Source organism: Cololabis saira, chromosome 5 (assembly GCF_033807715.1).
Source record: "Cololabis saira isolate AMF1-May2022 chromosome 5, fColSai1.1, whole genome shotgun sequence".
NCBI classification, from domain to species: Eukaryota; Metazoa; Chordata; class Actinopteri; order Beloniformes; family Belonidae; genus Cololabis; species Cololabis saira.
In genome coordinates this window covers 14569861-14591377 of record NC_084591.1, presented here as the reverse complement: position 1 = coordinate 14591377, position 21517 = coordinate 14569861, and the positions used below count along the sequence as shown (strand labels likewise).

Genomic DNA, 21517 nt, shown 5'->3' with positions numbered 1-21517 from the left:
CGATTTCGATTCCCTAGAGCAGTGCTCTTGGTTCTATGTGCTGAACTGGGTCCAGTGTTAGACAGACCGACCCGCCAGAATCGGCGGGTCGACCCGCACTCACATTGCTATAAGGGCTCCGAGCGAAAATGAATTTGTCTATGTGAACCGTAAAAATTCGCATTCAATAAATGTACAAGTCATTTGTGCCTCAAACATGGTTCTGGCAAATCTAGTGGCACGGTGGCTCGACACATGTCTCATTCATCCTGACGCACAGCAGTGTAGGAAACAGACTGCAGGCAGGCGCTGTGCATGATCAGCAGGCTCATTTATATGCAAACACAGTCATAAAGTACTTTGCATTGACCATTCATGGTAGAAAGTGGGCATGTAGAGGGCGGGATATGAGGCAAATTCACCTGTGCAACCTTCCAGGTGGACTATGATTTATAAAGAGAACATTGCGTGCAGATGTGCGTGCACACGGTTTTATAAATCAGGATTTTTTTGTACGCACGCCTGTTACAACCAAAAACGTAATAATGGCCAATAACGTAATAACTGCCAATAACGTAATAATTTTGGCCATTTCAAATGAAATAAGGCCAATAGTGTAATAATGTGCCAATAATGTAATAAAACTTTTGAGCCAATAACGTAATAACTTGTTGCCGATAATGTAATAAGGCATTACATTATTGGCTGGTTATTACGTTATTGGCCTGGTATTAAAAAATATTACAAAATTATTACATTATCGGCAAAAAGTTATTACATTATTGACTCAAAAGTTTTATTACATTATTGGCACATTATTACACTATTGGCTTTATTACATTTGAAATGGCCAAAATTATTACATTATTGGCAGTTATTACGTTATTGGCCGTTATTACGTTTTTGGTTGTAACACACGCCATTTTCGGCTTTTGAGCGCACGTACAATTTTAGTTTGAATCCTACGCACTCTTTTATAAATGAGGCCCTGCTCTTGAAACTGAACAGATGAACCTATGACAAATGTATGAATTGAGGCGACACATTTGCTGGATGTGTTTGATAGAGTTTCAACATTGCATTGAAAACAAAGGATTATAAGACTTAAATGGCTTTTTATTTATATATATATATATATATATATTAGGGCTGCACGATTCTGGACAAAATGAGAATCACGATTTTTTTGCTTAGAATTGAGATCACGATTCTCTCACGATTTTTTTCCAATATAAAATGTCTTGCACTTATTACTTTAACTTTGCAACAGCTGAACAAAAATATAATAACAATAAACATCTTTCTTGTCTTTAAATAATTTAAACAATAATAACAATTTTGAACAATATTTGTTCCTCCCTGAGTTGAACACCCTTTCAGAAAGGGGACTTGTAACAGATCCTGTAGTTCTGAGGCAACACATTATTCCTCTGGCTGCTTTTTGCTGTAACAGCTGACATTGAACATAAAAACAATAAACATCTCTCTTGTCTTTAAATTATTTTAACAATAACAATTTTAACAATATTTATGTGCAATATGTGTCAGGTGATGAGAAAGGTAGATGTTTCTCCAAATGTAATCCACAATCATTAACAAAATATAACAATCATGACAACATGATAGTTGACCATGACAGGACTACAACAACCTAGAACATAGGCCTAGTCCTTTTTTTATGCAGCCATCTTAAAAAAAAAAAAAAAAAAAAAAAAAAAAAATTTTTTTTTTTTTTTTTAAATCGTCGTCATTTGGAAATGAGATCGCGTTCAAGCATGAATCGAGATCGCGAGTTTTTAACGATTAATCGTGCAGCCCTAATATATATATATATATATATATATATATATTATACAGTACAGACCGAAAGTTTGGACACACTTCCCCATTTGTTTGAATGAGAAGGTGTGTCCAAACTTTTGGTCTGTACTGTATATGTACATATATAATATACATGTTATAATATACACAGACTAGAAAGACAGATCAATTTGAAACAAGAACCAGCTGCAGTTGTCAAAGGCTAAAACTAATTTCCACTTTCAGTTGCGTTGCTTCAGTCCACTCTAATAAGCTCCGCCCACCACGGAGAGCTGTACATCCACACTTTGATCATAATCTTTAAGAAGATGTTTGTTGTGTCCTGCAGAGCCCATCGTGAGAAATGGCCGTCCCCCGTCAGCCCACAGCGTCCACTCTTTTCTTCACCAATATACGGGTTCCTTCAAGAAGCCGCCTCTCCGGCGGCCCCAGAGCGTCATCGGAGGAGGCCTGGGCTCTCTGATGGTCGCGCCTCGCAACGGCAGTCGCCTCGGTGAGTCACACACGCTGTTAAATTTTATTTTAGTATATGTTTTTGCCACGGCTGAAGTCGTCTAGTATTGTGTTCTGCCACAAATAACTCTCTTGTGCTGTCAAAAGTTTTAAACCTCATCTTCTTTGTATCACTGGTCCGATGCAGGCAGGAGCGTGGAAGCTTGTTAAATGAAGGAGAGAGTAGGCCTGTGTTGAAAAAAATCGATTTTCCGATTCTAAATCTATTCTAATATTAATTCCTAAAAATCAATTCTTATGTCTAAAGATCGATTTTTTTTTTTTTTTTTTTTTATTTTATTTTTAATTTTATTTATTTTTTCATCATTTTCGCCAGGTGAACTTTAATCCCAGTAGTCGGACTCACAGTTTGTCATGACACTTCTGAAAAATGCCAGGTGCCTCATGGAAATATGTGTGCGTGGTGACAGAATAATTAGATAAGCTAAAATGATTTGTTTGCAATTTAGTTCTTTTTTGCACTTTAAATGGATATTGAAAGGCCTGTTTGAGTTATTTATTTCTTAGTTATTTCACAATAATTATTGTGAAATTATTATTTCACTAGTTATTTTACAGTCATATAATTCAGGCAACAGCTCAAAAAACATTTTAAATAACACTAAGCCAATTCAATATCGAATCAAATCATGATAATCGATTCTGAATATTAAGAATCGGAATCAAATCGATTCTTGACATTTGAATCGATACCCAGCCCTAGGAGAGAGGGCTTTTTTATTTCCTGTTGAGCCCCTCTTTTGGTACCGAGCCCTGCCCTGTTTCCAGTGACTTCCTCCATATGGTAAAACTTCCCCTTCATCCCTTTTTTTTCCCCTCTCTTCTCTCTTTCTGCTCCCCAGATATCGTCCATGAGAATCTAAAGATGGGATCAGACGGGGAGAGCGACCAGGCATCAGGTACATCGTCCGATGAGGTGCAGTCGCCCACGGGTGTTTGTCTCCGGAACCGAGGGAACAGACGCATCTCTGCGGAGGTAACCTTTTTTCTTCTTCAGGTTGCACGTGTCCTTCCACAGCCTCCCGGCTTTTTAAATCGTGAATATGCTGTTGGATCTGACTCACCTCGTGCCGTTAACAGAGTGTGACGTGTGAATATGTTGCAACATATTAGTTCATCTGCGTTTGCAGCCGGGTGAGCGGCTCAGGCTGCGTGTGTTTTTTTAAAATAAAACATTGAAATCAGAGACGTTTGAGTATCAGGAGAAAGGCTTTCCTTCAAGAGGCGGCTGAGCAGCGGCGTGCTGTAATTCAGCGTGGGCGTGCTCTCATCATGCGTGCTCATGTCCTCAACCGCTCTCGGTGTTCTGATGACACACACACACACACACACACACACACACACACACACACACACACACACACACACACACACACACACACACACACACACGTGTATATATACTGTATATATAAGAGCTGCGATTCCTCCTGCTGTTTTCTGAACGGTTTCTGAAAGGTTTTTATAAATGTCACCACTTCAACCCACACAAACCTATTTTGTTGACTGTGTCTCTACTTTAAACTTGCACACACTCACATGCAAATCCAGCCATGAGCAGCCTGATTTTTGACATTCCTCTAGTGATTATGTAATCTCGACACGTTTTCAAGCAAGAAGACTGTGATGTTCTTTTTATTTTTTTCCTGACAATGATCGTTTGTGACTGAAAGTTGTTTTTTTTGTGTTTTTCTTTTTTAAATCAACGATGCATGCGTTTGCACCTATTAAAAACAGTAAAGTACACATAAGATATCCTTTATTTTCTCCCTCAATGGGGAAACTTATTTTCGTTGTCAGCAGTAAGCTTAGCACACATAAAAAGACTAAAAAGTCAGAAATAAAAAATATATAAAAAATACAAAAAATATATATAAAATATGTATAATCACAGAAATATGAACAGTATATACAGTTGGTTGAAAGAAAGAAACAAAAAACAAAAAAAGCAGGTGGAGTGTTGTGAGGTAGACTGGCAGATATTGCACATCTTATATTAAGGGCCACTGCAAGGGCCATTGTACCATAACATATTAACTTACCTTACTTTGAACCAACCCCACTTAATAAATGAAGTTGATTTGGATAATAAATAAATGAATAAATAAATATGTTGGCTTTATATTCTCTGAAGTCAAAGCTGATGTAAGAATCACTGCATTGATGTACCTGTTCCACATTGTCCCAATGGTCTCTGATTTGCGGGTTTATCAACCTTTATAAATCTCTTAAGCATCTAAGAAAAAAAATATCAGCAGCTGTGTGGCAATTGAAAAGCAGAAGTTGTTCTCAGAGTTTCACCAACCAGTAACTGAACTAATCTTCAGTTAAACGAGGCACGTTTTGCTTTTCATGAACTTCATATGACCTCATATGTGCAACGAAAACATTTAGTGACCCACTCGTGAAAGCATGTTTGTGGAAATGAGGATTCTTAGATGCTTAAGAGCTAGACTATAGTTGAGAACATAAGAGCGTGTCTTTGAATAAAATGATATAAATGGTATGATAAACCCATTAGTGATATTTTTACAATGATTTTTAAGCAGTCTGCACTTGTTCTATATCAGCTTGAGTCTGATTACAAAACTGAACTTTTCCATTTCAGAATAGTAGCGTGACCATTGACTTGCTTGGTGTCTCGTCGGCTGCTGCTGCCGTTCAGTGTTGGACCCTCGGCTGCATCAACGGTTTTTAACCAGTGAAGCTTAGATGTGCTGGCATCTCCGAGGACAGCTGCGGCGGCCCACATTACTGCTGTTCCTTCTCACTGATCAACAGATTTCAGACTTTAGTTACACCATCTGGTGAAATGAAAATCAATCCAGTAGACTTGGTGACTTCAGTGTGTTTTATGGTCTTTTTATTTGTATTACACGATTTCTTTTCAACAACAGAAAAAAGCCTTTTACTTCTGCCATACGCATGGTCGCATGGACTGGCTTTGAGGATTTTAATCGGTTTTTGACCTTATTTAGTTATCTCTTGCCCTCTTTTTGCAACAAAGAGAAAGATTTGAGCCCTAAGTTAACAGCTGATGTGACATATGGATGTTCCTGGACACACGTCCGGCCTAAATAGGCTAACTGCTGCTAATGGGATTTAAGGAACAAACACCTGCCATGAATCAGGAGTCAGAACAACTGATGATCGGTTTTCACCATGAAACTGCTCAAAACCACTGCATTTACCTTCATTATCGAGTTAAGCGTTGCCCAACACATAGGGCCCTTAAAAAGTCTTAAATTCCATTTTCCTAAAATAAGGCCTTTAAATGTCTAAAATCTTAATCCAAGGGTCTTAAATATTGAATATTGATTTTAGAGGGAATTTATCCAGTCATCATTAAAAGGTGTATTTAATCGTTTTGAGGAGAAATAAATCTGTTTAGCAGTTGTTAGAGATGCGCTTGTGCGACAACGCCTCAGTCAGTGTTGCCAGGTTGTGCGGGTTTCCGCCCAATTGAGCTGAAAAATATAGCACTGGGCAAGTTGATAAATTTGGGCTGCTTTTCTTGGTTTTTACAAAATATTTGAGGGATATTATTAACAAAAAGTTGTCATTATGGCAGGGAAAAGTAGAAACTTACCCAATAGACTCAATTATATTTTATCTGCTTTAATCTACTCAATTTTATTGTAGTCTTTGTTTGGAGCCTGAACTTTTTTTGGCTATTTAGTGGTGTTGTGAAGCTTCATTTGCTTAGGACTTGAAATGTATTAAGCATTTAATAATTTACGGTTTTTAACGTAGAGAATGTATGGTTTGGGCTGGTTTTTCATTATTTCAGCGGGTTTTACATCGTGTTTGGGCTTGAAACTGTCAGCCAGATCTGGCAACCTCGACCTCAGCGCTGGATTTCTTAGTCAGCATAATCTCGAGACCTGGCAAGCAAATATGGGAAAATGTAAATTTGGGTTCAAAGTGTGCGACTGTCTTTTTGGTCTTAAATTTTGTTTGAAAATGGTATTAAAAAGCCTAAAATTTAACTTGGTGGAACCTGTAGACACCCTGACATAATGTGGCAGGAGATTTATACTCATCCATTCTTTTCAAATGTACTGTATCTAAATCATTTTTAGAAATCTGCAAGACGAAAATGGACAGCAAATACTTTGGAAGCCTGATCTTTGTATTTTTATGGGGCGCTACCTGCTCGGTGATCAGAGGATGACGTGACTTTTGTTCCAGTCTTTTCTGCTCCTGCAGACGTGCGTCACCAGTTTCACTGGTTGGACCGTGTGTTTCCCCGTCCACTGTTGGTGCTGAAGCCCAGCTCTCCTGGCGTTAGCGTCAGCTGTGGTCTGATTGTGTCCTGGTGGGTTTGCTGTGAAGAATGTTCAACGTTTGCAAGCTTTCGTTGAGAGATCTGGTTGAAGGACGGATAAAAGTTGCAGTCACCATGAGTGGATCTTTGGTCATCAGCTGAATCTTTCTTCACATTTCTATTGAAGCAGAGCCGAACACATCATTGTTATTGAGTCCAGCCGAAAACTAAATTATAATTGATCTGACTTTACTTTGGTCATTTCTCAAGTACAGAAAAGGGCTGCAAAAAATGTAAATAAAAGAGTAAGAGCAACACTGTAGCATCAGATTAAGCCAGAAAAGAACACAGATCAAGTGATGTTTTCTCTTATCTTTTTTAATTTAATGTATTTATTCAGTCTCTAAACTGTTGATGCCTCTGCTACCGAGAGAGTTGGTTAAACATGATCTCAAGACCTGCCTTTGTCTCTGACGGTATAATAAAATAACCATAAATCTGTTTTTATACTATTTAAAGTACATTTTTACTGATGAAAACATTATGGTTTATTTTTGGATGGGATTGTGTTCAACTATTTACAATTTTCACCATGTTAGTTTTAAGAAAGACTCCTCTGTTCTGTAACTGGGTTTGTCAGAGATGCAACAATACTGCCCTCTGATGAAGATGTGAACGGAAAAACAAAGCTTGAAAACAGAAAAGGCATTAAAATATAATAAGTGCTCAGCAGCTACTGTACCGTCATCAGTCATACTGCATTTGCACAATATGCTGTGCAACGTCTCCTCAAAACGAGCTGACCTAAGAAGAAATTCAGAACAAAACCTGCAGCACCAGGTCGAGTTTTCAGTTTAAATCACGGCAGCTGCACTGGTTTCACTGGAAATCTAGGTTATAGATGAACTTGGCTGGTCCAGCTATCTTCGTCGTAGCGCATCGTCTCTCGGGACTGAGCTTGGTCTGGAATCACCTGCGTATAACTAGACCATGCAGATATGATCTAACTTTGTTCTGTGCTTATTCTGCAGAAACCACTGCTCCTGAAATCTTATCGTGACTGATGCTTGTAGTCAGTTTTATCACAGAAGAATAAATTACTTTTCCTTTTAACCAATCCCATCAGGTTTAATTTAACTTCCTATTTGTCTGGCTAAACACAGTCATATCATTTTAAAAGAGGAAAAAAACACTCCCTATTCCCTCCTCCTGTTCATTGGTTGCTGTGATTGCAGAGCTGGTGGGGATTTACGAGCAGACGGCAGCATCTGTACACACCAAACCCAGCACGTCAGACTGCAGGAAGAGACAGAAACACTTGAACAGCGTGCCCATTGTGAGACGCTCACGCCGGTGCTCACACCTCACACTTCCTGTGACTGTTTCACCACCAGAAAAAGTTTACGTGATCCGAAGCACGAACATACCGGCGGTTAAACATGCAGCTTCTGGCAGGCAGAAGTAGCAGGATTAACCTCAGGTATCGTTGTTGATGAAGTGATCGGACATCGTTTGTCTCCTCTTTGCTTTCGTGGCGTGTCAGCGACGAAAGAAGCGGAAAATTCACAGGAGGAGCGAGAACATCCCTCAGTCCGGTCAGGCGGCGGGGGAGCAGGCCTGTTTTGGGATTACATCACTCGGATTAGTGTAATACGGTCCAGATGGGACCCTGTTGTAACAGATTAGAAGGAGTTGATTGGACGCCTGGAGGAGGGCGGGATGAGTTCAGAGGGTGTGCGATGGCACCGCTGACTCTGAGGACCAACGGCTGATCCCGACTGTCCACATGGAAACCACAGGGCAGCAGAGCTGGACCTGATGTTTCTCCAAAAGTACCGGCATCGTAGCAGCCTGTGACCAAACGGAACATCTGCTGTTTGTTTGGCCGCAATTAAGAGGATTATTTTACATTGTTGACCGAGATGGCGTCATCTGCTGTCAGGAAAAATCCATCCATCACAATTTCCCTGATGTAGCATTAATGCTTAAACATGTTATTTGCTGTCATTAAGGGGGAAAGGCCATCAGTCTTCCAAATGTGAAGATCTAGATTGTGTTTTATTATTTGTTTCAGAACTGAATCGATTAGGACTTTGATAGAAATGTAACATGCCGGTTAGGGCTGCACGATTCTGGACAAAATGAGAATCACGATTTTTTTGCTTAGAATTGAGATCACGATTCTCTCACGATTTTTTTCCAATATAAAATTTATTGCACTTATTACTTTAACTTTGCAACAGCTGAACAAAAATATAATAACAATAAACATCTCTTGTCTTCTTTACACAAACCTTTGAATAATTTAAACAATAATAACAATTTTGAACAATATTTGTTCCTCCCTGAGTTGAACACCCTTTCAGAAAGGGGACTTGTAACAGATCCTGTAGTTCTGAGGCAACAAATTATTCCTCTGGCTGGGATGAACCCCCCATTGCCTTTTGCTGCTATTAAGAAGCTGCCGATACAAAAGGTAAACGTTACAAAAAATATGATGGTGCCTGATAAAAGACTGGCATCAACTTTGTAACAGCTGACATTGAACATAAAAACAATAAACATCTCTTTTGTCTTTAAATAATTTAAACAATAATAACAATTTAACAATATTTGTTCCTCCCTGAGTTGAACACCCTTTCAGAAAGGGGACTTGTAACAGATCCTGTAGTTCTGAGGCAACAAATTATTCCTCTGGCTGCTTTTTGCTGTAACAGCTGACATTGAACATAAAAACAATAAACATCTCTCTTGTCTTTAAATAATTTTAACAATAACAATATTTATGTGCAATATGTGTCAGGTGATGAGAAAGGTAGATGTTTCTCCAAATGTAATCCACAATCATTAACAAAATATAACAAACATGACAACATGATAGTTGACCATGACAGGACTACAACAACCTAGAACATAGGCCTAGTCCTTTTTTTATGCAGCCATCTTTTAAAAAAAAAAAAAAAAAAAAATTTTTTTTTTTTTTTTTTTTTTTAATAAAATCGTCGTCATTTGGAAATGAGATCGCGTTCAAGCATGAATCGAGATCGCGATTTTTTTAACGATTAATCGTGCAGCCCTAATGCCGGTGTTATGATAATTGATCACGTTAGCCCATGTTTTGTTGCTTTTCTTTTTGGCTGCTAGATGGGATTATTTGGGCTCTGTTGTCCTAAAAATCAAGATTTTTATCCAAGTTATGAAGCGGGTTATCAAGGGATGTGGTTGGATAATTGCATTACAGGAAATTATCTTGTAGAAGCATAACTTGATTTAGAAAAACAGCAATTAGTTGGCCATTAATTTTCAGCCCTGCAGCTGTTTACAAAGACAAACGTTCCAGTATCTGGACTCTGTTTGAAGGTTTTTGTAATTGCACGAAGTGGACCTTGACTAAATTCCGACTGCCTTCTAAAACCGAGCTCCTCACAACACAAAACCTGGCTGATTATTAAAAGCTTGTTGTCTGTAGCTGAGGATCAGCTACGAGTTAGGTTTAGGTGAAAGACTGAAGTCCAGGGAGCAGCTGCGTCCAGTCACAGATTTATCAGCTCCTCGGTGAGAAAACCAAAACAAACTGTCTTTGCGTTGGTTAAAGAGGACGGGGATGGGGCGTAAATGTCCAGACGGAAGTCGAATTAAAGCAGTCAGAGAGCCCGGATTAACGCTGACCTAACAAATAGAGGAGATGCATGATGGGAAGAATCCAGATGTGATTGTGTGTTGGCGGTTTGTTTACGTAACAAGTGGTTAAGATCATGGTTTAGTACTTTAGTACTCCAGGAAACATTTAATCCTGAATTCTTAAGAGATGCACAGAAGATCTTTTATAACAACACACACCGAACCGTAAAGGAGCGCGCTACTGCTGGTTTTATTGTTGTACACGATGTTTTCTAAAGAGGTCTGGGTTTTAACTGAATAGCATTTTTTATTTTTTTTTAATTGTCAAGAAATGATTGAGAGTGGGATGCAATTTTCACTTTTTCTTCTTTTTTATGTGTGTGTGCAGGACTTGAACAAACGTCTGTCTCTGCCGGCTGACATCCGGATACCTGACGGTTACCTGCAGAAGCTGCAGCTGACCAGCCCGCCGTTCGACCAGCCGCTGAGCCGACGATCCCGCAGAGCATCACTGGTGAGGAGGGGGAGGGCTGGAGGAATGAGGTTAATGGGAGAACTGAGACACAGAAGGACAAGTACAACTTGAGCATACTCTTCATTCATTTTGCTTGGAAACTGAAGCTCAGGAAACTCCCCACAGGATGAAAATTTAAATTGCTCTTCTTTTAACTTCACAATCATTTAATAATAATAATAATAATAATAATAATAATAATAATAATAAATATGTTTTATTTTGGTCCATTAGTAAATCAAAACATGCACAACAGTAAAGCTGGATATATAAATAAATGAACCAAAAAAGGTGTAGACTGAAGCCGTAGCTGCATTACAGGAAATTATCTTGTAGAAGCATAACGTATCATTTGCTCAGTTAAAGCATTTTTCAGTCAATATTTTCGGTTTTGAGAATATTGTTCCTTATCTATATCTTATTTGGTCCAAATTATTGCCATCTAAAAGAACAGCATTATCCTTTTTCTGCTATTTCCTACCCTCTAAAGGCCAAAAAACTAATTTCTGTATTTTGGTGATTACGTTGTTTCAAATACCAGCAGGTGTGATGTGATCCAGAAATAGTTTACCCCGCCTTTAAAGTAATTTCATTTTTTTGTGAACACGTCTATTAACACAATATTGTTCAGTATATTTCATGAAATAATAAAACATTACCGATTATTAGCCTTTCATCAGATGTTTTTCACACTTCTCTTTCTTTCTGGGACAATTCAGAAAGCTAGTCTCTCTTACAACAACATCCAAAACAGACCCTCCTTCCTCTTTAGCACTAAACATCAACATTAAATTCTACTCAAAAATAGATTGTAAGAAACTAAGACAAATATGATCGCCTTAGATGGAGTCCATGAGGTCAGTAATGAACCTGAGCCAGGTGAAGCACAGAGGTGGGAGTGTAATGATGAGCAGCAGCAGCATTAAAGCAGCAGGTGGGGAAATTCCACTCATGAATGGATGTAGAAAAACCAGATTACTGGCTGACAAGATTACTGTCTGCACGGGTTTAGACGAGGAAAACTCGCTCGGGACCAAACAGACCAAACCACACTTTGAGAACCACAAGAGTTTCATCAGAAGAAAATGGTGACCGGGCGAAGTCTGTCGTCTGACCTGAATCCACTCAGACCTCTGGAATGAAAAAGAGCAACGTAATCCCTCGAGTACCTGAAGAGGGACATCACTGTTTTCACCCTGGAGATATGCGTTACCCCGGTGTAATCTGTGCAAGATAACGGAGCCTGTGACCAAAAGCAACCAAAGTATTTGGAAAACTCGAGGGTTAAATGTCAAAGCTGTAAGGCTTCTATTATTTATACAATGAATTTTGAATAATTTTTTTCTTTTAATATGTTTTTCGTTGTGTTTTTTAGCGGTAGAGTGCCATGAGTTCTGAATAAGAAGGAAATACACTATGGATCAGGAAAATGTTGTATAAAGAATAAAATGCCTCCTAAAAGCTTGAATCGGGGCCGCTGGCCTTGATTTTCTCTTTTCCTTGAAGACATTTCAAACTGAGGGTGCGTTCAGGATGGAAGCTGAAATATCTCCAAGAACAAAAGACTAAAAAGTCCAGCTCCGCGCAATCACCACGATAGCTGTGAGATGATCTAAATCAGGGGTGTCAAATGCGGCCCGTGGGCCGCATGCGACCCGAGAGAGATTTTCATGCGGCCCACGAGAAGTTTCCAACGCAAAAAAACTAAATGTTAATTTACTAAAAAGGAAGGCATAAATAACTGACTACTATTGTATATTTTCGCAGGAAAAATATCACTGCTTAAAAAGATGATAGAAGATATTTATTCGGAGAATTTCAGTTTTGAATACGAGGATAGTGACAAAGTAAAACAGTTAAAAAAAGTGCTGACTTTTTCGGCACGCTGGCGTAAATATCCGCGCCAATTTAAAAAAAATAAATACACTTACTGTAACTGTAATGGAAAAATCTCTAAATCACAAAGAAACACTCTCGGATGTAATAAGAAAGATTTTGCTTTTAATTAAATTTCCTATAAAAAAGCGAAATATAAAAAAACATACTTGTTTCTGTTTATCTTTGTAAAATGATATTAAAAGTATATATATAATTTGAAAAAAATGAGAAATTTCAAGAAAAGATCCTGCAGAAATTTATTTTACATAATTAGAGTGTAAACAAAGTGCACATTTCCTTTAAAATTAACTAAACTGGATTAGATAACAATAGTAAAAAAAAGAATTAGGAAAAAAAACATTTTGCACCTTTTTTTGTTATTTTGAGCCCGCGAGAAAAAAATTGGTCAAATCCGGCCCGCCAAGCAAAATGAGTTTGACACCCCTGATCTAAATGCAGCATGAAACAGAAGTGCGAGCCTATGCCTTCCTCCTGCTCCCTCCCATGTCATCGTTACAGCCCATTGTCATGTATTTATATAGCAGCCCAGCTCTCACTGTCAACAATCTCCCTAATTAGCTTGTGGTTTTACTCTGAATGTGCATCTGTCAAAAGCAGAACAAGTACACTGCCTCGCCTAGTCCACCTCATTTGCATTAGGATCTGCCCTGCGGGGTTATTTATAAAGCCCTGAATGGCTTTGCTCATGTGTTTGACACCCTGACCTTTCAGCTCAGCAGGCACCGGTTGGTCGTCTTTCTGCAACGGCTTCCCTTCACCAACACGTTTTCTCTTCTTTCCCCCCCATCCATTTATCAAGCAGTCACCGTTAAAGTTTCATCTGGACGTTCATACTGCCATGTAGCAGACATGCATAAAGATAAGTGGAATGGTTAGAAATAAAATGCAGAGTAAGAAGTCCCCTCCATGGAGAAAGATGGCGATCGCTTCCCGCAAACAGACACGCTGCTGAAGCCAAAAGCCAACAGTCATTTGTCAGAACGGATTAGTTATGATTGTGGTTTGGGGTTTTTTGGCGTCGTTGCAGCCCCCTCCGATGCTGCAAGGCCGTCATAAAGATTTACTGTGGCGTCTGTAAGCTTGTCACCGCTGATAAAGACGCCGTGCACATTAACAGTGTTTGTCCGTTTCTTTCCTCCAGTCAGAAATCGGGTTCGGGAAACTGGAGACGTACATCAAGCTGGACAAGCTGGGAGAAGTATGTGAGACTGTAAACTTCTGTTTCCTTTTAATAATCTGACTTGGATCTGAACCCCTGAGTGACCTCCATCAGTCCAGCTCCTGAATCCTTTCTTTCTCTATTTCTCCTGGTCTGCAGGGCACGTACGCAACCGTCTTCAAGGGGAGGAGTAAGCTGACAGACAACCTTGTGGCGCTGAAGGAGATCAGACTGGAGCACGAGGAGGGGGCACCGTGCACTGCCATCCGAGAAGGTGAGAACGTCAAGGGATCAACTAATGCCATGACGTTTTATTTTATTTATTTAGGTATGGCAGTACATATCACACAGTAAAAGCAGTAATATTCTTATCCGCCATCCAGTTTTTTCATTTTAAGTAAACATATTAAGACATAAGAAAAGGAAAAAGAAATAAAAAACAAAAACTACAAAGAACTCGATACAATCTGGGAGAGACAGACTATAAACATAAAACCTCCATACAGAAGAAAAATAACATGATTCTCAGTTGGGTGGAGAGGGTGGAGAATGAGATAATAATAATCAGAGGTGTCAAAAGTATTCACATTCATTAATCAGGTAGAAGTATAGATACTAGAGTTTAAAAATACTCCTGTAGAAGTTGAAGTATCAACTCAAGTTTTTTACTCAAGTAAAAGTATAAAAGTACTGGTTTCAAAACTACTTAAAGTATAAAAGTAAAAGTAATGTAAGGGGGAAAAAAAGCCATTAAGGACAAAAGCCATTGAAAATGAATGCATCTTGGTATAATATAAATATATTAAAGAACCATATATGTGTACTATTGAGCATTAACATGTGTTTCTGAGAGCAGGAGATATTTTTTTTTTTTTTTTTTTTTTTTTTTTTGTTTGTTGAAAGATAACAGGTAGTGGTTGTGCACGTGAGGACAGAAACCCTAGGGGGGCTTATGCAATGACCTCGCCGTTTACAGGACATTACATGACTTGTTTATTATTAGAAAGTAAAACTAGAACAGAAACAAAAACAAAATAAACAGCAAAAGAAGACAAACAAGAAAAAAACAATCAACAAGCAGAGTAAATAAAAATAACTGCAGAATGTTAAAATACTAATACAATAAAAGTGAATACTAAAACAGAGAGAACGAGACAAAATATTGGCAAAGCAACACAGGTAAGGCATAATCATCATATCAATGGTATATCTCTTTCCTTTAGTTTCTTACTTGGGTAATTAATTTATTAATTACACTTCTTTTGTAGGTGGACAGGATTGTAGGATATGATGACTAGTTGCCTATAAGTATTGTAATGGTGCAAAAAGTCAAACTTCAGAGGCATGTTATCATTTATCCTAACCTTTATTGGAATGTACATCCAAGTTTAGTTGCAGGAATCTGAGGGAACGGATGTAAGAACAAAACTGGACAAGAACATCTGAAACAACCACAACCAAATTCACTCTATCCGGATGGAGCAATTTAACTGGATAGTTTTTTTTTAAAGGCCGAAATGAAATAGAGTAACGAGGCTGTTTTTAAAATGTAAGGAGTAAAAAGTACAGATAATTGCGTGAAAATGTAAGGAGTAAAAGTAAAAAGTCGTCTGAAAAATAATTACTCCAGTGAAGTATAAATAACCAAAATTTCTACTTAAGTAAGGTAACAAAGTATTTGTACTTCGTTACTTGACACCTCTGGTAATAATAATAAGGATAATGATATGATAGTATTGGTGTCTGTCTTCAGATCATTCAAGAATGTGAGGGGGAAGGAGGAGAAAAACAAAACAAGTTTTATCTATTCAATACCTCCGCAAATTCTGGGTGCAAAGGCTTCACATATACAACCCATTTCGTCGACAATTTAGCAAACAAATCTTTCTGGAGACGGAGGCAAAATGTAATCTTTTCCATCATGTATATATCATTAACAAAGTGTATCCACTCCTGTATTGTGGCCTCAGGGAGCAACCAATGTCTCATGAGCGCTTTTTTAGCAGCAGTTATCAAAATGCCAAATAGATATTGATCTGACCAGGGGGGGAGCAGGGGTCCCAGACTAGGGGGGGCGAAGCATTCTATATGGGCCCTTGTGGCCTAAACATCCCCGTTAAAACATAATCGCAAAAAAAAGCATCAGCAACACGGTCAGAACCATCACATGAGGTTCTAGCACCATGGATTTACCAGTCATTATGTCAAACCTAATTATAAGCCTAATGCAGACTTTAAGATATAAGTATCAAACTGGAGATAAAAATCAAATGACATCCAGTGATATCTATGGAAGCCAATTTCCGCCAGTAAAAGAAAAAAATAAGATGAAATCTTAACCTTAAAAATAAAAATATCCCCACGGTAAGTCATAATTATGACATAAAATATGCCCGGAGATAGTTTTTAATCATTTCAGCTGCTGAAACTCAGCATGACTTTCCTGCTTTAAGGCTCTGATGCGACAACTGCCTAAAGGCTGAATTATGGTTACGCCGTAGGGTCTGCATTGGTGTAACGCGGAACCATAAATCATAATTCAGGCTAATTTTTATTTTTTAAACAACTTTATCCTTATGAACGCAATTGTTATATAGTCCAACTTTCCTTATTTTATTCAGAACACTTTTTTTTTTCCTCTTCGGCGTGGGCCCCCCCACGCAGCAGCCCCCCCGCCTGCTCCGCTAGTGCAGCGGTTCCCAACCTTTTTTCCTTGCAGCCTCCCCTACTTGTGTCTAAGATCAGCCGGGCCCCCCGACCTGTACGTACTAGCACCAAAATAGTCTTTAATTGAAAAAATGAACATTAATTATGTTTTTTTGATATATTTCTCTTTGGTTTACTCTGAATACAGATGACTTTGTTTTTCTCCAATGTCACCAATGTATAAAATACGCACAAAAGGACATAAAAATATTTCTGAAAAATGTCTCTTTTAATATGAGACCAACATTTTTTAACATTTTTCCTTTAACAACCTGTGGGAGTAGATTAAATGTTGAGTAATGAATGATATAATAATAAGGAATGAAATCATTTCCTGTGTTTGTCACCAGTTTATAAAAAACACAAAAAATATTCAAGACATTCATAAATTATTCCTAACAATGTCTTAGGAATGACTCATTCGCAAATATAATTTTTACAACTGCATAATTTCAAAGCAGACAAAGTTTCGCGCCCCCCCAGAGATCTCTGGAGCCCCCCCGGGGGGGGGGCCCGGACCCCAGGTTGGGAGACACTGCGCTAGTGCAACTGACCGTCCTATGAGGGAATCAGTCCTTCCCAAATTAAGTATAGAGAAGTCATAAGTCAGATCAGCATTAAATATACGTCTCAGTGTCCTGTGAAGCTCTCCCATGACGTTTTAAAACGACGCGCTTGAGCGCAGCAGCAGCTTCCCTCAGGTGTTAGTTTGAGATGACCTTTTACAGATAACGATGATGCCACGGGTGTTTTGGCTCGGTCAGTGTGAACCCAGACACAACACACTCAGTTGGAGAGTGTAATCATCTATCCTCTTCCTGTTGTCAGTGTCTCTACTGAAGGACCTGAAACACGCCAACATCGTGACGCTGCACGACATCGTCCACACCGAGAAGTCGCTCACACTGGTGTTCGAGTACCTGGTGAGACTCGACCTCCCCGCTCACCTTGATCGTGACTAATGTGTTGTCTTCACTGGATGCTGGAATAATGTGCTTCACCTGATTGTTATTCACCACGGGCTCGGCAACTGTTGCCGTTCCCGTGCGTGTGGCCTCTGAGCGCTAATGCCCTTCCTCTCACCCAGGACAAAGACCTCAAGCAGTACATGGACGACTGCGGGAACATCCTGAGCATGCAGAACGTCAAGGTGAGTCTCCGCGGGCGGCTCGCCGGTCCACACACCTTCCTCCGCTGTCAAGGAGTCTCTGATTGGTGTTAGGACCGTTGTTTTTGTGCCCCCTGGTGGTGGCGCTCAGACACTGGAGGACTGAGTGAAACTATCATCCTAATCTTTACACATTCTGTTGAAAACATCCCTGTAGTTTGAAGAACAATTTACACTTATTTCTTTTCTATCCATATTTTATGTTTTATTTTATGGCACTGCACTTTTTTTATTTTTATATTTATATGAGTGTTTGGTTTTGGAAGTTGTTTCAAATGAAAGAAAATAAATACAATCTCAGGGGAATATGCAATTTAAAAAACAGCATGTACGAACAAACATCAAAACCCATTGTGTATCAGGGAAGGGAGTCAATCTGTGGAACAACTGCAAAGATGAAATGAAATCATGCAAATCACTAAGTAAGTTTAAACAAATCTTTAAAATCAATACTCTTTATGGATACAAAACGGAAATGAACACATGAACTGACAGCCAGTGACCAAAATGCCTTGCTCAGCTGAACCACTTTTTCTTTTCTTTATGCTTTTCTTTTAGAAGTTCTGTGAAATGAAGAAATTGTAAAAACAGAACATTAGAAGGGGTAGAACTAGAAAAGTTTTTTGAAACTTCATCCTACACCCTTTCAAACCGGAAATATTGATCTACATATACACCCCTTGATAGATCCAAAAGATCATTGTGTGCTCAGTTGCGAACTGGGATTCTCCCTCTGGCCATAGAAACAGGTAGGTATAATTCTGTTCCCGAAGAGGAAAGATTGTGTAGTGTTTGTGACCTGAATGTTGTTGAGGATGAACTTCATTTTTTGTTTTATTGTCCATTGTATGATGAAGCCAGGAAGTTTTTATTTCAAAGAATGCAAGATTGTAAACCTGAGTTGTTTTGGAGTGAAGATGATGTTAAATTGGAGTGGTTTTTTAAAGAGGAGGTTTTCTCTGTGGCTACTTTTGTAAAGAGAGCCTGGAAACAGAGAAAGGACAAATTATATGAAAATTGAGAAAAGATCTGATCTGTAATGTATAAGTGGATATTATAATTTTGTGTTTGTGTTTTTGTTTGTACGTAGTTGATGTTTGTTTGCTGGCGTAGGGTATCTGTGTCTTGTAAGCCCTTATGGGCTGGGCACCTTAAAGGTGTATGACACATAAATAAAAATAATTCATTCATTCATTCATATAGATTTGTCTCTTTAATATGCTTTGTTTTGCTTATGGTTTTTTTGTTTTTTTTGTTTTTTTCGGTATATACATTTTATTTATTCTGATTATTTTTTTGTTTTTGTTTTAACCTGTTTGAATAAATAATTAAATGAAATGAAAAAAAAAATGAAATGGGATGTTTGATTTGTATAGGGAACCTCCCAAAGGGATAAATAAATTCGTCTGAATCTGAATCTGAAGTGATGATACATTATAATTCATTGCTTTTGTTCACATGAATGGGTTTTATTCTGTAATAAAGCAACAATATCAGTAAAGTATAAATATGAATTGAGTTTTTCATAAATCTCTCTCTCTCTCTAGATTTTTTTGTTCCAGATTCTGCGAGGTTTGGCCTACTGCCACAGACGGAAAGTCCTCCACCGAGACCTGAAGCCCCAGAACCTGCTCATCAACGACAGAGGAGAGCTCAAACTAGCTGACTTTGGTAAAATCAGACCCACCCAAACACGTCTACGGTAATTGAGAAGGTGAATGTTTTTACTTTAACTGGATGATGCGTGTGTGTGTGTGTGTGTGTGTGTGTGTCCTCCTCAGGCCTGGCCAGGGCCAAGTCGGTGCCCACAAAGACGTACTCTAACGAGGTGGTGACGCTCTGGTACCGTCCTCCAGACGTGCTGCTGGGCTCCTCCGAGTACTCCACACAGATAGACATGTGGTGAGAGATCCCAACTCTTACTCTTTACATCAACATGTTTGCTCAGTGGAGCAACTGAGACCGTTTGGTAAATGTCCTGATCAGGGAAGGCAAGTTTATTTGTGTAGCGTAATTCAAAGTGCTTTATATCAACATTAAAAGCAGCAAGACACAATTAAACAGTAAATAACAAATAAAATGATAGAAAAAGAGGTAAAATAATAAAAAGCACAGGTTGTTAAAAAGTAAGGGCAGTAGAGTACAGCAGGTTAGTATTTAATTTAAGAGTACGCTTCAGTAAACAGTAATGTTTTTAGGCCTGATTTAAAGGATCTACAGTTGGAGCAGACCTCAGGTCTACAGGAAGTTGTTCCACCGGTGAGGAGCAGAATAACTGAACGCTGCCTCACCTTGCTTGGTTCTGGTTCTTGGGACACACAACAAACCAGATCCAGATGAACCTCAGGGGTCTGGGAGCTTCATAGGAACTAACAGATCCAGCATGACTGCGTTTACATGCAGTCAATAACCCTTTTAAAACCCAAATATTGGCAATAACCCGGTTTTGCACGGCCATGTAAACACCAATAACCCCTTTGAATAACTCCAATTTAAAAACCTGGAGTATCCCCTTGGGTTACTCCTTTTAAAACCTGAATATTCGGTCATGTAAACGCCAAACGAGATATCCCGGTCAAACGGAAGATGAATTTGTTTTTCTGTGCATGCTCTGTTCACAAAGAATCTTGGTCTTTTAAGCCCAGTAAGTTCTTATAAACATGGAGAAACGCAAGACCACGTCACACTTTTGGAGTGAGGAGACTAATCATTTTATAAATGTAATGAAGGATATGAACATTTTGGCATTTGTAGACGGTAGAAAGTACCGGGATAGCGAGATTTACAAGAAGGTGAGCAAAAAGTTGCGCGAAGCAGCATTTGTTTTGAATTTGGATACAGAAGAAGAAGCGGAAATGACGGGAATTGCGTCATGACGTTCTCTGTGCGTCACTGGTTTGATCCAGATATCCTGAATGATTAATCACCATGTAAACAGGGATAACCCTGTTTGCTCACGCATGGAAACGGAATATTCCGAATGTTTCAGTAACCGGAATATTAGCAATAACCCGAATTTTGACTGCATGTAAACGTAGCCCATGTAATTTGGTCCAAGACCATTCAGGTCTTTGTAGACCAGTAGGAAGATTTTAAACTCTATCCTTTGACTCACTGGAAGCCAGTGTAGTGATTTCATGACGGGTGTAATGTGGTCCAGTTTCCTGGTGTTTGTAAGGACTCTGGCGGCAGCGTTCTGGAGCAGCTGTAGCTGCCTGATAGATTTCTTTTTAAGGCCTGTAAAGATGCCATTGCAATGATCCAACCTATTGAAAATGAATGCATGAATACGTTTTTCCTTGTCTTTTTTAGACAGAAACCCCTTCATTCTAGCATGTTTTTCAGGTGGTAATAGACAGATTTAGCGATAGAGGGAAAGTGGGAAAGTGAAGGGTGGTTTAGAGCAGTGGTTCCCAACCTTTTTTCCCTGGAGCCCCCCCTACTTGTGTCTAAGACAAGCCGGGCCCCCGGCCCGTACATACTGGCACCAAAAGAGTAAAGTGATTCGTTACAAATCTTTAACCGAAAAAATGAACATTAATTATGTTTTTTTAATAAATTTCTCTTTGGTTTACCCTGTATACAGATGACTTTGTTTTTCTCACCTTCATTTTGTGTCACCAATGTATAAAATATCCACAAAAAATAATTGCAGGGACATAAAATAATTTCCGAAAAATGTCTCTTTTAATATGAGAGCAAAAATGTTTAACATTTTTCCTTTTACAACCTGTCGGAGTTGTATGATTAAATTTTCAATAATGATATAATAATAAGTTTTTAAGTTTTTATCCTGCTAAATAATTTAGATATATATTTTGGTCATTTTAAAATACTACGGTAAGTAGGTTTATACAGACTTGGATTACA

At 38.7% G+C, this 21517-nt stretch overlaps 1 protein-coding gene across 2 annotated transcripts in view; it reads left to right on the top strand.

Annotated features, from left to right (window-relative positions):
* Positions 1 to 21517, top strand: part of LOC133443776 (cyclin-dependent kinase 17-like) — a 58398-nt gene that overhangs the window by 29233 nt on the left and 7648 nt on the right. For both annotated transcript variants that reach the window (XM_061720992.1, XM_061720993.1), the window contains exons 3-11: positions 2129 to 2293; positions 3156 to 3289; positions 10590 to 10715; positions 13756 to 13812; positions 13933 to 14047; positions 17308 to 17402; positions 17567 to 17629; positions 19195 to 19318; positions 19429 to 19549. In XM_061720992.1, the coding sequence (XP_061576976.1) occupies positions 2129 to 2293; positions 3156 to 3289; positions 10590 to 10715; positions 13756 to 13812; positions 13933 to 14047; positions 17308 to 17402; positions 17567 to 17629; positions 19195 to 19318; positions 19429 to 19549 (1000 nt within the window). The remainder of the gene's footprint in view (positions 1 to 2128; positions 2294 to 3155; positions 3290 to 10589; positions 10716 to 13755; positions 13813 to 13932; positions 14048 to 17307; positions 17403 to 17566; positions 17630 to 19194; positions 19319 to 19428; positions 19550 to 21517) is intronic.